At 42.0% G+C, this 12407-nt stretch overlaps 1 protein-coding gene across 1 annotated transcript in view; it reads right to left on the reverse strand.

The window, feature by feature from the left end:
• Positions 1–204: 204 nt before the first annotated feature.
• The window catches only part of bckdhb (branched chain keto acid dehydrogenase E1 subunit beta), a 61905-nt gene continuing 49702 nt past the window's right edge, over positions 205–12407 (reverse strand). Inside the window, exons 10-11 of the mRNA XM_069702179.1 lie at positions 1119–1268; positions 205–681 (exon numbers count right to left, since the gene is read on the reverse strand). Of these exons, the coding sequence (XP_069558280.1) occupies positions 1128–1268 (141 nt within the window). The 3' untranslated portion in view covers positions 205–681; positions 1119–1127. The remainder of the gene's footprint in view (positions 682–1118; positions 1269–12407) is intronic.

Consider the following 12407-nt stretch of genomic DNA (forward strand, 5'->3'; position numbering starts at 1 on the left):
GAAACTAATACAATGAAAATATTTCAACAAGTCGTAAAATACCTCTGAAATATGTTCCGAGACTTCATCGGAAGATTTAGCAAACTAAATGTACATTTCTCTGGATCCGATGAGCAGTGTGGACCCAGTAGGTCAGGAAACACTTTATTTTTGCTTCCAAAGGGACACAGTAAAATCCAGACAAATTCAAAGCACCAAACCAAATGTTTTCACCAAATTCTAATATTTTTATTGTCCTTAAAAACCACAGATCCACTATGTTAGTACAATAAGGTTCAGTTCATGTCAAACTAAATATAGACTGGTGCACAGTTGGACACATTCAATCAAAATAAACACCATAGAGAGGCAGATTTCACAAAGTCAACCCAATACCGTTTTCACCTCAGTGTCCAACTTTTACTTAGGAGGAAACTAAATAATGTGCATTATGTTGACAGCCGAGGCCAGAGAACAGTCTTACCATACGCATCCCCAACAACAGAATGAGGTTCTCTCTAATCCAGAGATATGGTAACAGTCTTTTAGCTGCAGGATTCAGAAGGACGTGGAGCCCATCTGGATACCGCTTTCTGATTGGATAGTCAACCAAGTGTCTTTTCCTGGCTGCTCTCCACTGACTGGATGAATGGAGAGGAAAAGGTGCAAGAGCGTGGAGTTCAGGGCTACCAGAAGTTGGCTCTGGGAAAAGGAGAGAGGTTCAAGAAGTGAAAATCTTGGCAATCCCCAGCGGATGGCAGATGAAGAGGAAAAGTAGAGCTGGATGGAGATAGTGAGCAGCGAGGATGTACAGATGGATTTCTGATGGTGTTATTACTGAAGGACCCTGGAATGTGTATTAGCCTGTGTTGTTTGGACAAAGATCAACTAGATGTGTAGTGAGGGGTGATATAAACAGTAAAAGAGTGTGCAGTAGAAAAGGCAATAACGTTCTCTGTACTGAAACCTCTTGTTCCAGATGACAGGTCATATTTAAGTCACCTTTTCATGCCTTCATAACTGCATTACTGGAATAAATAATACAGATTACACGGTAGCTGTTGGCAGGCTTTAAGACACATTCAGCCTATGAAAATGACATACATCTGCTTCAAAAGAAGCCATCAGATCTTTTCTACCTGACGGGTTCAGTAGTTGATCATCCTCTTGATTGCATCAAAGCACTTCCACTTATCTGGGATGTAGAAAGGCTCGAAGATGTGAGGGAAGGGAGTGTCGTAACCACACACCCTACTGATGGGCGCCTCCAGGTTAAGGAAGCACTCCTCCTACAATAAGAAAAAAACAAAACAGATGAGGACACATACTGCCATTATTGGTTGCATGCTGTCAGTGCTCAGACATCTTTCACTCAGACAGGAAAGCTACGCTAACATGTTCAGACTGCAGTGTTTCGTGTCACAAATACGTTCAGTCAAGATGTGGGTTGAATCAGTAAGGCCAGGTCACCACAGACCACAACATCCTGATCGACCATTTCATCACTCGTTTGTTTACATAAATATATCCAAATGGATTTGCAATTTTCATCATCTAAACACAAGCACATGCTTGCACACTGCACCTCTGAGAGACTGGCAGTAGTAACTCCTGTAATCTAGAATTAAATCAAATGTCTTGTACAAATGTGTCGAGTGTTTGGGAGAGAAAAAGCAGGTATTGTTTATTGTTATGAAGACGGGAGTGGTGGAAATGAAATGTTCAGTAAAGTAGCAATGAGATGTGCATTAAGGATCAATACAACCACAAACACCGAGTTTCTTATCTGAGCTTTCTCTGACACTGACCTTTGTCAGAGCAGGAGACATGCATTTGCTGGTGGTGTGCAGTGTTTTTGAAAACGTTTTTCTCTAAATTGTGTCAGTACAATGGATGTAAGTGTAGCCTGAAGTCCTGGTCATTTTATAGGGAACGTGACCTAGATTTAAATTAATTATGCTTTTATTTGACAGAAATCAGTGACTGTGTGGCTTGAAGATGTTTCAGACAATTGGGAATTGGTTGTCACAATTTTAACCCTCACCACCACAGCCAGATTTATAATCCAACACTACGACCCTGGATCGGTGCTTTCGCAGGACCAACCTAGTCTAGTGTAACCCGACCCAAATTCACTCTGTAAATATATGATTTTAGCCACGCTCCAGTGAGGATTGTTTCCAGTCATTGCATCCCAATGGGCGTAGACCTCAGGTACATTTTGAAACCTTTGGAGCAGCGTTCAACCAAATAGCATTGACCACCAAGTGATGCATGTTGTATGCCGAAACTCTAACAACACCAATGTTTGAACAACTTCCAAGTCATTGAGTAAGCTACCCCCCCCCCCACACACACACACACACACACACCTCCCGGGTCCCTGATTGGTCCACCCTTCAGAGTGGCTGAGCAAACCTTCATGTGAACAGGGTTTTCAGACTATAATGAGGACCAGCCTTCAACACCCTCTTATTTAAAGAAAAGTAGACACCTTGTTTAGCCTTTCTCTGTCCTATCTAGAAGGGATATTAGATATAAAGCAGGACAACAAGTTTAAAATGGTTATTTCAGAAGAAAAAAAACAACCTTTAGTTTCATTATCATATCTACCTTGTATGAAATGTGCCAAAATGTCTCAATCAGGCTCCTCAGCAGGCCAGTACCTCAGGCAGTTTGGCTGGAGCGCAAAACAAGCCACGACTCGTGTCTCTATATTGACTTTTGACCGCCTCCCATGGAGACAAAGCAGAATGAAGTTGGCCAAAACACTCCAAATGGGACAAACCCCCTGATGAGTTAAATGAACACACTTGGACGCATGCACACACATTTGCAGAAACAGACCTGAAGTACCCTCTTTTCAGATTGAACTGACCTGCCAGCAACTCAAGCCGCCGAAGCAAAAATACCGGGGTTGAAGTTGTACGCCGCGTGTTCTCTCACTGACCACGACCTGTTTTTTGTGACACTGACTGCATCACAAACTCAGCCATTCATGTAATCCCACATTATGAACCCACCAATTGGCTGCCATGGAGCAGTTTGATGTTTGGCAGGGAAGGACTTGTATGTTTCACACTATGTTTTTCAGTTGTTATAAAACATCTGGCAGAGTCCGGGGGAATGTCAGACTTGATGAGGAGGCCGTTTGTGCTTCGGTGCTTTTACAGCTTGTAAAAATACAACACAACAAGAGAAACAGAAAGAGACGGAGAGAGAGTTGCTGCAGAAGCTTTGTGTGCCTGTGTAGCTCACATGGTACAAGAGCAGCTTTCCAATCAGGATATCAGAATCCCAAACAGGAAGACAGCATTATCAAGATTGGATGCAAGAAGCAATCCATGTAACAGCTGAACCGTAAAACCATCAAACTTATAAATCCAAGCAGGAGAATACTGATGCCACTGGATAAAGGACGTGTTCCATGGTGGGATGTCTGTGGAGGTCATTTCTGATGGGATTGCCAATTATTTATATAATCCAAACTGCAACCTTTTGCATCAACAATGGATAATCAATTTAGCAATCAGTTAACCATTATACTACACACACTCCAAAAAAGATGGCTCCAAAAAATAAAGGAAACACTTAAACAACACAATGTAACTCCAAGTCAATCACACTTCTGGGAAATCAACCTGTCCAGTTATGAAGCAACACTGATTGTGAATCAATTTCACCTGCTGTTGTGCAAATGGAACAAACAACAGGTGGAAATGAGGCAATTATCAAGACAACCCTATAAAGGAACGGTTCTGCAGGTGGTGACCACAGACCATTTCTCTGTCCTCGTCCTTTCTGGATGATTTTTGGTCATGTTTGCATTTTGCCAGTGTCCTCACCACTAGAGGTAGCATGAGGCGGTGTCTACAACCCACAGAAGTTGCTCAGGTAGTGCAGCTCATCCAGGATGGCACATCAATGCACGCTGTGGCAAGAAGGTTTGCTGTGTCTGTCAGCACAGTGTCAAGAGCACGGAGGAGATACCAGGAGACAGGCCGGTCCACCAGGAGACGTGGAGGGGGACGTAGGAGGACAACAACCCAGCAGCAGGACCGCTATCTGCTCCTTTGTGCAAGGAGGAACAGGAGGAGCACTGCCAGAGCCCTACAAAATGACCTCCAGCAGGCCACTAATGTGCATGTTTCTGCTCAAACTGTCAGAAACAGACTCCATGAGGGTGGTACGAGGGCCCGACGTCCACAAGTGGGGCCTGTGTTTACAGCCCAACACCGTGCAGGGCGATTGACATTTGCCAGAGAACACCAAGATTGGAAGCTTCTCCGTCGGCGCCCTGTGTTCTTCACGGATGAGAGCAGGTTCACACTGAGCACATGTGACAGACGTGACAGAGTCTGGAGACGCCGTGGAGAACGTTCTGCTGCCTGCAACATCCTCCAGCGTGACCGGTTTGGCGGTGGGTCAGCGACGGTCTGGGGAGGCGTTTCTTTGGAGGGCAGCACAGCCCTCCGTGTGCTAGCCAGAGGTACCAGGATGAGATCCTCAGACCCATTGTAAGACCATATGCTGGTGCAGTGGGCCCTGGGTTCCTTCTGATGCATGACAATGCTCGGCCTCATGTGGCTGCAGTGTGTCAGCAGTTCCTGCATGATGAAGGCATCGATGCTATGGACCGGCCTGCCCGTTCCCCAGACCTGAATCCAATCCAGCACATCTGGGACATCGCGTCTCGTTCCATCCGCCGACGCCACGTCGCACCACAGACTGTTCAGGAGTGGACTGATGCTTTGATCCAGGTCTGGGAGGAGATCCCTCAGGAGAACATCCGTGGTCTCATCAGGAGCATGCCCAGGCGTTGTAGGGAGTGCATACAGACACGTGGAGGCCACACACACTACTGAGCCTCATTTTGACTTGTCTTGAGGAATTTCCACAGAAGTTGGATCAGCCTGTGATCTGATTTTTTTTCCACTTTTATTTTGAGTATGATTCTGAATCCAGACCTCCATGGGATAATGATTTTGATTTCCATTGATCATTCTTATGTTATTTTGTTCTCAACACATTCCACTATGTAATGAGTAAAGATTTTCAACTGGAATATTTCATTCATTGAGATCTAGGATGTGTTGTTTAAGTGTTCCCTTTTATTTTTTTGAGCAGTGTATTTCCCACCCTTGTCTTCCTCTTTCTAATCAGACAACATAGTAGATGGAGTTGTGAATGAAGACAAACTACTGCTCTGTATTGCAGAGTGTCTCCAGTATTTTGTGGTCTGCAGGTTCCCCACGCTTTTTAGTGATCCGGTCAAATCCCCGAACAATTTGATCAAATCCCTGTCGAAACAAAACCCTCCCAACACACTCTGTTTCACTCAGAAATCTGTCACAGTACAAAAGACTAAGTTGTACGCTTAAGTTTTAAATGCTTATTCACTCACACCTGGGATTTAAAAGTTTCAACTGTTGGGGGGAAACCTGATGTTGTTTCACACCTTGGGGAGACAACAAGCAGGGCAGGATGCCACCTGTGTTTAAGCTGTGTGACAGGAAACGGTGTTGGGTTAGAGACTAAGCCCGTCACTTTTCATTCACAATTTTAACTGCAATGAAAACAAAATGTATGGTCTATAAGTGCAGTGCTATATGTAGCGTCTATTCACATGAATCCAAAGCACTTATGCATTGGTTCAAATATGTTCAAAGAGTTTGAGCTTAAGAAGACACCAGTCATCTAGTGTGTTCAAATCAGTAAAGATAATCAGTGATCCAGTAAAGAAAGTAAATAAGGACCAGCCCAGTATTTTACGAGGTCTCTCATTGTGGTGCCAGTTAGAATAAAACCCAGAACCCAAGGGGAGCTGCTCCTGATTTGCTGTGCAGGACTTTTTGATGTGCCTGGCAGCTGGATCCAGCGCCCTACGGCTGGCAGCCTGCACCACCCGGCTAATTAACTGTGATTAGCTTTAATGAATGTACACTGAGTGGAGACAACTAGTTCAACAAACCCTCCTTTCCTCTTCACTGCTCCGTTTCCTCCTTCCTTAAGGACCTCAGAACAACCCGAGACTGATTCTCTCCAACAGGCTGTGGCAGATCCTGACAACAGCCACTGTACTACGGTGATGTGAACGCATAATCGTGGTATTTTCCACGTCTTTTCCCTTTAAGTTTGCTTAAGCACATTACTTTTATGTACTGATAAATGTTCATGGCCTTAGGGCCTGCGGCAGGTATTCAAACGCAGTTGTGTATTTAAAAAGTGTATTTGAGTAAAGAAAAAAAAAAAGCATTGAGTTCTGAATTGGGAAAAGTTTGAGTCTTTGAGAACGTTAGGTGTCCTGCTCACACAGCTTCCAGTAATCTACACTGTGACTTCTTTCTTTGGGTTATAATATCTTCAGAAGTACATATAAATAAAAAAACCAGATTCTTCAGTCTTGTGTTGAGGATCATTTCAACATCCTTAATGCATGCCGTAGCTGGTGGTTTACAAAGGTACCCGGTGTTTTCTCGGGCAAAGTTCAGTCTTATTCACTGCAAACCTACAAACTTTGTCCTGTTGAATGTCAGCGTTGAACAGGAGTGTACTTGAATAAGACTTAGCCTGGAGCAAAGCTCTTGCACTCATAAGATTTTGTCTTGTCAGGTCTAGACCAACACAATCACTGCCTTTCTATAAATGTGCATCTGTGTTTCTTGGTTTGTTTGTATATAATATATATAGATATATAATGTACTGTGTATACTGTGCATTTTATATTTATATTTTCTACTGCTATTTTATTGCTTTTCTATTATTCTATTCTATTATTTTATTCTATTATTTCTATTATTATCTTATTGCTTCTGTATGCTGCTGTAGCGAAAAAATTTCCCCTCGGGGATTAATAAAGTAAATACCTACCTACCTACCAACCTACCTGTGCAGGCTTAACTGAAAATCTTTTTTTTTTTTTTTTTACAGTATTATTCTGACAGTATGACAGTGAGGGAGTTTTTGTCAAGGTATTTAAGAAATGGTGAATTTTTGCAGGAGAATGAAGATGGAAAAAAAAAAAGTTTCTCACTAAAATAATCAAACACCAGGAGGTGCTTTCTTTTCATCTCAGTGTATTAGTGAATGTGACACTGTGATTCCCCAAAAATCCATCGAGAGTACAACCCTGGAATCCGTTCTCTGCCCAACTACAGACAACCAGTCAGACAGTACCAGGGAGTTTGCTCATTTGTCTGGATCAGATCTGTAATCTCCTCTAAATACATTTACTGCAAGTGGGAGAAAAGTACAGTAGTCTGCCTGCCTGCCACCACAGCTGGACGAGGGACGGCCACACAACTCAGATTTCATTCAAATCGGTGTTTATCTTTTGAAAAGTGCATCATTATATATAATACAGTTAAATGTCAGACTGAAAATATGTCAACATGGCTGTATCGAAAAGCTTGGGTCCTACAGTGGCGCAGGATTTAAATAACTTGACAACGGGGGCTTAGCATCACAGTGACAATATTGTGTCTCCTGTCACGCGAAAGTCAGAGATTGTCAGAAACACCCGCAGATTGGGGGTTTGCAGTAAGACAGGGGAAGGACACTGCCAATATCACATGCTATATCAGCTAAGACAATGCCAGGCCAAACTAGCTGGAGTTCAACTGAGGACAGGCTCTAACTGTTTTTGAGTTCTCAACGTGTGTCTTAAGATCGCTCAACTTAAAGCCTGAGTTGTGGTTCTTATCTTTATCAAGATGCTAAAATGGTACTTTGCAAAGTGGGAATGCATTTCAACCTGCAGAGTGACAGCTTTCAATGTTGCATTATGTTTGCAGAGATTATCTGTACAGCCGAGTCTGACTATGTACAGATAACCTTGACGAGTGCATTGTCCTAAAGCCTACTGTGTAATGAAATATTCAGAGGATACAATAACCATACAGAAAATACCATCCATTTTCAAATAAACCAAGGTGTGAATTACAGCAGGTGATACTGAAATATAGGGCAATCAATTAATGAGTGAATCAACACATTAACTGTCATGATGACTTTCTAACCTGCCAATTTTCCTCATGTCGATATGTTTAATAAATAAATTATTTCACATAGACAGCTCGCTTATCCTTAATGCTCTGGAGCTGCCTTACCTCACCATCAACCAACCACTCATTAATGTAACTAACCGGGGGAGAATAAAGTCATTACTGTGCAAATCATAAGTAAAAATTGAAGACCAACAAGTCCTAAAGAAGTTATTACCACATACCATATTACTGTAAAATGTTTAAACAGACAATTATTTCATTTCATTTGAACAATGATTCAAATTTGCATTAATTACTTTCAAATAACAATTTGAAAAAGTAATCAATATAATGCAAAATATTCAGGTGTAAATCCAGTAAGTGAGAGTTTGATAGATTTGATAAAATGAGTGTAAATGAGTGTATTTTTTTGTGCACTTTACAGTGCTGCAAATATAATTCTAAATGGATCAAATTTAAAACCACAAAGAAAATATGTCTTTATAAATTCTTGCAAAATTATTAAGAACCAAAAACTGTAATCTCACATTTACAGACCTTTAAGTCAATATTTGGCAGCCATTACAGCTTCAAATCTTCTTGAGTGAGTCTCTACAGGCCTTGCACACCTGGACTTGGGCAGTTTGTTCCCTGTCTTTCTGACAAATCCTGTTTAAGCTTTGTCAGATTGGATAGGAAGCGTCTGTGAAGCCAGATGTTCTTCATGTTGTTTAAGTCTGGGCTTCAGCCGGGGCCACTTAAAGATACAGTAAGAGACTTGTCCTGAAACCATCCCAGTGTCGTCTTGGCAGAATGCTTTAGTTCTCAGGCGAAATGCCTGGAGGTTTTCTTCAGGGGACCTCTGTGTATCAACCATTCCCTCAACTGTAATCTGTCTCCCTGTCCTTGCTGCTGAGAAACACCCCAATGGCCTGATGCTGCCACCTCCTCGGCAGATGCAGCAGGTGATGAGCGATGTCTGGTATAGTCCTTTGAGTTCCTCCTAAACAGTTCAGTTTTTTTCCTCAACAGATCAGAAAGTCTTTCCTCTCATGCTCTCAGACTCCTTTAAATGCAGTTTGACAAACTCTAAACAGGCTGTTGTGTCTTTAACTCTTTCAGCTGCTCTGCCAGAAAAGCCTGATTGATGGAGTGCTGCTGAGCTGGTTGACCTTTCAGCAGGTTCTGCAGAAAACTTCTGTTAGACTGCCTATTAGGTTCCTGTTCAAATCCCTGACCAAGGACCTTTTGCAGCCAAAGCCTGATGAAGGAAACTCTCCAAGCCTTACCAAACCCTCCTCTGTTCATAATACAAAAGTGAAACTGAAATCCATAAATGGATCTTTCTGTGTAAGCCCAGAAGCCTCAGGTAAAATGTGGAGGTAGTAGTTGAAGCCACTTTCTCCTGAAATAACAGTGAAGTTTAAACAAAGCTCCCAGACAACAGAACCCAGACTATACAAGTTTACCAAAAGCAGCTTATCTTTTTCTCCCTCCATTTTGAACCTCATAGGACTACACAAGTAAACAAGAAGGTGTGGTAGAAATTAAGACCAAGTGGTCACCCACTGTGGCCTCACTCACTGTTTTGTCAACTACAGTTTTGAAGCCTTCAGTTCGGCATTGTGGTCGTCGCTATCTTGGATTTTTGGAGCCAGAAGTCACCATATTTGGACCTGGGTGGAGCGAAGGGTGGATCTAACCAAGAACCCCAGGACACTATATACCTGCCCATCTATACCAGAAATGGGAGACGCCCTCAAACACCTCAATTTGAGGCCTAATATCTAATTCAATTTTGAATTATTTTGTGAGGGACCATCAGAACACTGATCAACTTTTCAAATGGAAGTCTATTTGAGCCAGACGTTTTTTGGAGCCAGCCCGTCCTCAGTGGTGTTGCAATTTAAGACACTTCTGCATTGGATTCATTTGCTGCTAATAATCTACACGAGTCTGACTCCAACGTCCTGACACCCATCCTGAATGTTATTGTTGTTGATGCAGGCCTGTGACTCACAATCTCCTTAAAAGCTGTATTTTTAGAAGCTTACTTCCATAAAATACTTTAAAACTCTCTTTTTATTTCATGACTTAAAGCCATCACATACACGACAACATGTTTTCTGCATTGAAGGTAGCAACAAAAGTTGTATCAAACCAAGGGTTTATTGAAAAGAGACTGCAAGAAAAACAACAACATTTATAGCATCAAAGCCAAGGAAATGCCGATGGAAATGGAAATGGAGAGAAAGAGAAAACAAACTTAATGTTCAGGCAAAAACATGCTTGGAAAGGTCACATTTTACTGCCTGATGTCAGATTCTATGACAGTAATCACAGTCAAACAGGATTCTACGCCTCAAGTAATACGTTGATTAATGACTTAGTTTATCAATAGAAAATTAACTAGCAACAAAAAGCCAAATGTTTCCTTTATCTATCTTCTCAACTATTTATTTGTTGCTCTACTTTGTATTATATGATCACAGGCTGAATATGTTTGAGTTTGGTCAGACAGACCAAGCAACTTGAAAATGTCAACCCGGCCTTTAGGAATTTGTGATAGCCATTTTTCACCAATTATCAATTAATAGAGGTCATCATCAGGAGATTAATCAATTATGAAATTCATAGATTAATGAATCTGTGGTGAGTTTTGAGGCTGCAGCTCTGCTAGTGTTGTGTTGAATTCAAGAAGGTATTTATATTTCTATATATTGTTGTCACACTGAAATGGAGGTGGACAATAACAATTCAAAGAGTTCAAATACTACTCCACCCAAAATCTTATCTCCTTGAGTATCAAGCACTCACCTGCTGCAGACTTTCTATAGGAGAAAGATGGTTTTGGGGAACCAGATTGCTGAATGGTTAAGGCCTAAAGAACAAAGCCTACAAGGTCCTTAACGAGTCCCTGGTCCAATAACCAGCTGGACAGACCTTTACTGCATGTCATTCCCTGCTTTCTCCCCATGTTTCCCGTCTTTCTCTCGAAAGTGCACCACCACATGAAGGCAAAAATACCAAAACATTATCTAATAAAAAGAAATGGTCTTATAAGAAAAAAACATTAGATTGTAGTTAGCTTAGATCCACAGCGGTTACAACAGATCCCCATGGTGACCGAGTTTAATGATGAAGGAAAAAGAATCAAAACATCCACACAATCCTCATAAACCACTCAAGCAACATAATCTACTCTCCTCTGCCCATCCATCTACTTGGTATATACAAAAGACTTTGCCAAAATATGTCCGAATACACAACTGCAGTTTGAGTCCGGACTCAGCCAAGGTACAAGCATGTTTCAGGTCTAACGGTCATATTCGGTTGGGAAGGGTGCTCTGAGATGACCAGGTAGGTTCATCTGGCCAGTACTGGCACAAGCCAAAGCTGTGTTAGGTAAGGCAGATGGTTTATTATGTTTGTCATGCAATGTGCTTGTAACTGGCTGCAATCTGTAAAGCCTTAATGGCACATCTTTTAAGAGGAAAGGGTTATTGGCTATTATACAGTAGGTGACTGTGGGCCATTATACCTTTTGTTTGTGTAGTGTCCTAAACAAACATATCACTTTCTCTTTGAGGAAGAGATATCTACAGTATAATGCAGTGCTTAACAGTGTGATGAAGGCCTGGAGGTCGAGCTGCACCCTGTTAAAACCCAACTTTAAACAAGTCTAAAGGTTTCTTTCCAGCAGGAGCATCCAATTCATCTGAGGCCATGTAAAAACTGCACATCATTGCAATCAGTGAAAACACCAACAACTTACATCACCCGCACACAATGTGGAAACATGGAAATGAGGGGGATGAGTCACTGCCCAATTCAGCCCTCAGACAGAGAAGAGAGCCACATCTGACTGACAGTGAACACAGAGAGGATCGATCCGTTTGATTTGACAGCTCCAACTCCTGCACATTAATGAGGAAACTGCTCCAGGTAACACATGCAGTGTCATGCAGACAACAGGTATGATGACATTTGAGGAGGCAGACATAAAGCAGAATGGTATTCACTGCTACAGTAAAAGCCTCACAGAGAGAAAACACTCCACATACCGAAGATAGTTACCTCACCATGCTAAAATAGATGCAGTTAGGATGATGGGAAGTGGAGGACTTCACACCTAGCTAGGAATTTGTCATCATCTGTCTCTGACACATCTGCATTACAATGTCCAGGCCTTTTGTGTTTCCAGCTGCAAGCAATATTTCGTAAACCACATTTGGGTAGTCAGTCTTAGACGAGTAGATTAAACTTCCCCAACACTTTCCGTGCAGCTCTGTAGAAGACTGACAATGAAGCTCCCCGAGGATGTTTTCCTTGGTTTTCACTTGTTGTTTAAAGGCTTATAGCAAAATCACAGCTACAGTGCATCCGGAAAGTATTCACAGCACTTCACTTTTTACACATTTTGTTATATTACAGCCTTATTCC

Source organism: Brachyistius frenatus, unplaced genomic scaffold, assembly GCF_029030835.1.
Source record: "Brachyistius frenatus isolate BFR_SWC_R1_liver_20210118 unplaced genomic scaffold, ASM2903083v1 Contig_40, whole genome shotgun sequence".
Lineage (NCBI taxonomy): Eukaryota > Metazoa > Chordata > Actinopteri > Embiotocidae > Brachyistius > Brachyistius frenatus.